The following is a 5,000-nucleotide window of genomic DNA, read 5'->3' as shown; positions in this document are numbered from 1 at the left end:
AAAAAAACGAGAATTTTCCAAATAAAAGAGACAAAAATAACTAAAAAAGTAGCAATAATTTTTAGGAAAAAAAAAGATTTGTTTGATCAATTAATTTAATAAGTTATTTGATGATGATAATAATATTCAGGTGATATAGATATGGAAGATATCAATGATGATTTATCGTATATGAATTGTCGTCTTCTGGTACCATCTTCAATATTTGCAGCAATTAGTTTGACAGCTTTTTTGATTGGATCAATTCTAGGCCATTTTTATGATATTAAACGACGAGATGATGGAAATATGCCATCATGGTTATTTGCATCAGGCTGGTACTCAAAATACTGTTCGGTTAGTTAATAAAATTGGGTAGAAATTAAAAAGCGAACTAATCAAATAGATTAAAATTAGCTTATAATTTTAATAAAAAAAAGAAAAACCTAAATGTTAAATGATTAATTCGAATAATTCAAAAATTATGGGAAAAATTTTATTTTGAAATAATATTTTGAATAATATAAAAAAGTTACAATAATACAATGAAAAAAAATGCAATAAAATTGGAAAAAAAATGCAGTAAAATTAGAAATGAAATGAATTAAAATGATATTATAGAATTAGAAATGAAATGAATTAAAATGATATTATAGAATTAAAAATGAAATGAATTAAAATAATATTATAGAATTTGACATCAACCATGATACCTAATTGGTATCTACCATCAATACTTCGATTACTTGAACTTACCGTCCAAGCAAATGTATCATTTCGTATTGCAACCTGTATTCCAACTTCACTTCGTTTATTTCAAAGTTATTTAAATGCTCTTGTTAATGCAAATATTTGTCCATATATCAAGAAATGGTTTTGGTATCGTTGGTGTAATATTGCTGTACCAATTTTACTTTTTTTGAAATTTTCTTCTGCACACTTTTCTCTATCAATACCATTCGTCAAGATTATCAAAGTAATCATTTTTTTTTCTTTCTTTTTTTTCTTTCTATTTTTTTTTTTTTTATTATTTCTTTTGTGGGGAAAAAAAATGCAGAATCGATGAAACATTTCATTGGTATTTTAAGAGAAATTTTAAAAAGTGGAAAATTTAGATTTTTATGTTTGTAAAGGATGAATAACTATTGGCAAAATAAATAATATTTTAGATATATTTCAAATTTTAAAATATTGTAATTTTTTTTTTTACAAATTTCAGTCTTATATAAAATATCATTTAATTTATTTATGATCAGCGCTTTATTACATATGATCGCATGTACTGCAGTAACAATTTTTCGAAAAAGTGGAAAATTTCAGGTGATATGTTTTATTAAATCAATAAAGATAATTTTTTAAATGTTCAACAAATTTGGTGAAATTTTCAATCTTTTTTCAAATTTTAGAATTTTTTGAAAGAAAATTTCAATTTATATATATTATTTTTATCAATTGAATTTTTCTATTTTTCGCAAATAAATTTAATTTTTGCTGTCAAACATTAGCAAGAAAAGGAAGACAATGATTTTTTAGAATATTTGAAATGCATAATTAAAAGTTTTTAATAATCATAATTTTAATTTTGATGAAATGAATAGATATCTCAGAAGAAATCATTGCAATTCAGGAAAGTGTTCGATTTTTATCATTCTTCTTCTTCTTCTTTGCTTCAGAATCCAAACGATGTCACCATTAGCATCAATTTTATTCTAACTTATACAGTTATCAAATTAATGCATGTCATATTTTCAGAGGATTGATCAGATATGTGTAATAATTAAATTATTATGTTTGATTGCATTTGGTATTGTAACTCCACAAGTGACTATTTTTCATAATTCATTTATCGATTCACCCGCATGTCACTATTATGGTTTGATTATACTCATTTAATTAGCAGCTAATTTATGAAATGACTACAAAAATGATAGAATTATTACTTTAAATTAGCGCTTTAATGAACAAATGTTTAAAGGAAGTAACTTTTGTTTAGCAATCAAGCAACCAAATGATTTAACAATTCAAAAAAGTATTGCTAACTATTTCAGCATCTAATATAATTCAATTCTATGAAAGACATCTGCTAAAATAATCGGAAATAAATTAGCAACAGTTTTGTTAGCTCTTATATTAAGCATATAGACTTAAGTGTGCTTCGCAGTAAGAAGTAAATGACAGACATATACTTTCACGTGAAACAACGAAGCGGAAACCGAATAGTATAATTTAAACTTATTTAAAATTACATAAATTTATTGAAAATTACATAAATTTTTTTTAAAAATTACATAACTTTTTTCCTGTCTTATCTTATTTAGGCATTATGCGAATACCTAACAAATATCAGTTTTTCAAATTTAAAAAGATTGATAAGGTGTAAAGTGATAAGTCATTTAGGCATTATGCGAATACCTAACAGATATCAGTTTTTCAAATTTAAAAAAGATTGATAAGTTGTAAAGTGATAAGTTATTTAGGCATTATGCGAATCATACGATCATTTTCATTGATATATTTTCAGTGCCACCTTATCAAGCATTATGCGAATATATACTAATTATTTCTAATGCTTCGTTTCATCTAACAATGATCACCGATACGCGCAATTTGAGGTTTTATATCTTTTTTAATTAGCAAATTTTTAACAAGGAATTTTTAATATAATTTCATTTAAAAATTAATTTTAAACAATAAAAACGATATGGAAACATTCACTCCTTAATTTAACACTTTTATCCTTCTATATTTAGATTTCTCATTTATCCACGTACGTGTTCCGGTGAATGTGAACCAATAAATCCGGAAAATTTTCGAAAAGGAGGCAAATTTGAGCATTGTCGTTCACAATATCATATAAATAAGAAACGATTGATGATAGGTGATGGAAACAAAATGCAAGAAACTACTTTTTGATATTATAGTTCAGCATCTTTTCATGTATTTCCCAAAATGTACCCGAATAATGGTTATGCTGAAGTTAGGTTTGGAATAAATATTTTCTGGATGTTATCTCATTTCGCCAAAAGAAATGAACACTTTAACTGCAGTTTAACCTCGTTTTCTGCATGCTTTTTCTGCATTGCAATATTTATTGAATTTTGCAAGTGTTACTTCATGGTCGTGAATGTTTCGTAACACATTTTCACGTGCATTCTATTACGATAAACATGTTTAAAATATTGCTAAAATTGTAAAGCTAACAAGATTCTCTGATGCAAAATTTCTGACGTCTTTTCAGTGAAGTCTTACAACCAAAGAGTTTGCAATACAAAAATGTCAAGAGTTTACTACAGTTTTTTGCATTAAGGTCTAGGTAGATATGTTTCGTTGTGATAAGCAAATGATGGTTTATGATTGAATGTTCACTCACAACCGGGTTGTTTGCTTTTGTAAATAGGGGGTTCATCATTCTTATCACATCCGGCATAAGGACGGTCATGATTTTGCTCTTTTGAAAAACTCTTATAATATTTGTATTTGTAATTAGCATTTTATTGCAATAATTGCTAGTTAATTAATGTAATTTAAAAATTGACTCGGAAAATATCAATGCCATAAAATAAACATAACACATCACATTTCATTTGAATTATTGGGAAGTATTCACTTTTTCTTATGCATATTAGAAGCAAAAACTTCAGTTTTAATATTACTTCCTGGTACTTTTCCGTCGATATTATATATTTACTAGATCAAAGAATGATAAATTGAAGCTATCAATGCTATCTTGAAAGAGAGCATTGGTATAAGTTGATTCCAATAATTCAATTAGGCTGAAAACGTTGTTTGAGAGAAGAATAGTAGGTTGACAAAAATAGTTCGAAGCGACATTTTCTTTGTAACCAGGATAATGAATACATGTGATAGTAACATCCATATCAAGATTAAGTAAGGTAAGTAAGGCGAAAATTTTATTATAGGCCCAGCGACGCAAAGTAGATGATTGAACTGAATGATCTGTGTCATTGACATAATGAAGAACAAGGTAAAATACAAAATTTTCAAAATGTTAGGAATGCTCGAACAGAAACCTTTTTATATCACATTGAATGGAATTAAACGACCAAAAGCTTTTGGTCTTTTGGTCTTTGGTCAAACAGATTTTGATTTGTGCGATTCGCAATATTTCTCATATTTTTTGTCTCTTACATTTAAATATCCCCATCTCTAACTTGATAGTTGTTGAATGCGTTTTTGATCCTCGACGAAAGCTTCACAGTAGGCATAGTTCAATAAACTATTAAAATTTTAAGCTATTACTGTCGTTTCGGGAATTCAAGAAGTTTTTATCATACATGCAATACATATGGAACCTGTTGATGCAATAAAGAATGAGATTCTGAAAGCCTGCAAATCGTAGCACAGAATCTGACGAAATTTCTACTTTTTGATTTCTGTGGTTTAATTCAATTTTCAATGATTTGCACTATTTTTTATACCTTTAATTTAGTGAATTAATTTTATAAAGTACGCATACTGTGCAAAGTGCCACTAATGACACTTCACTTATGGGTGCACTCATTTGAAATATTTCTACTTTAACAATTAATTGCTGCATTTAGACATATAGTCGTAGCTATTTTCATCATTTATGAGAGAGGATTTCAATTTGTGCTGAAGGAGCAGTGACAAATAGTCCTAGGATTATACGCTTAGTGACTAAACGATCACAGGCTTATTAGTACGATGAGAAAAGGTTTACGCAGGTGGGCTATTATTCGTTGAACTGTACATAAAGAAGTTAAGTTAATTTCATAAGAATTAATTAAACATGCGATGGTTGAGATAGTCTCAGTCTATGCTCTTTTATCAATCTGTTTTTCGCATTTCTTTATCATCAATATCTAAATGATAAAAAGATTTTAAATTTCAACAGTTTGTTTTGCTATTGTCCTCATCACGATATGCAGATTCGCTTGGTATTGAAATTCATATGACGCGGTTTAAAATTAAAATTTAGGATGACGTATGCAGAGGATTAACATTCGCATAAATGGAAACTGATAGATAGCTGGCATTAG

General features: G+C 27.4%; 1 protein-coding gene across 1 annotated transcript; it reads left to right on the top strand.

The window, feature by feature from the left end:
* Positions 1-141: 141 nt before the first annotated feature.
* On the top strand, positions 142-3,010 carry LOAG_12563 (hypothetical protein; the record flags this gene model as incomplete). Its single annotated transcript, XM_020448561.1, has 5 exons — positions 142-336; positions 671-955; positions 1,732-1,852; positions 2,501-2,591; positions 2,730-3,010. 5 exons carry the CDS (start codon positions 142-144, stop codon positions 2,890-2,892), a joined length of 855 nt encoding a protein of 284 aa, XP_020301307.1. The 3' UTR covers positions 2,893-3,010.
* Positions 3,011-5,000: the final 1,990 nt, after the last annotated feature.

Source organism: Loa loa (genome assembly GCF_000183805.2).
Source record: "Loa loa unplaced genomic scaffold supercont3.561, whole genome shotgun sequence".
In the NCBI taxonomy this organism is placed as follows: Eukaryota; Metazoa; Nematoda; class Chromadorea; order Rhabditida; family Onchocercidae; genus Loa; species Loa loa.
The sequence above is the reverse complement of the archived record's forward strand: the minus strand, read 5'-3'. Positions and strand labels throughout refer to the sequence as shown.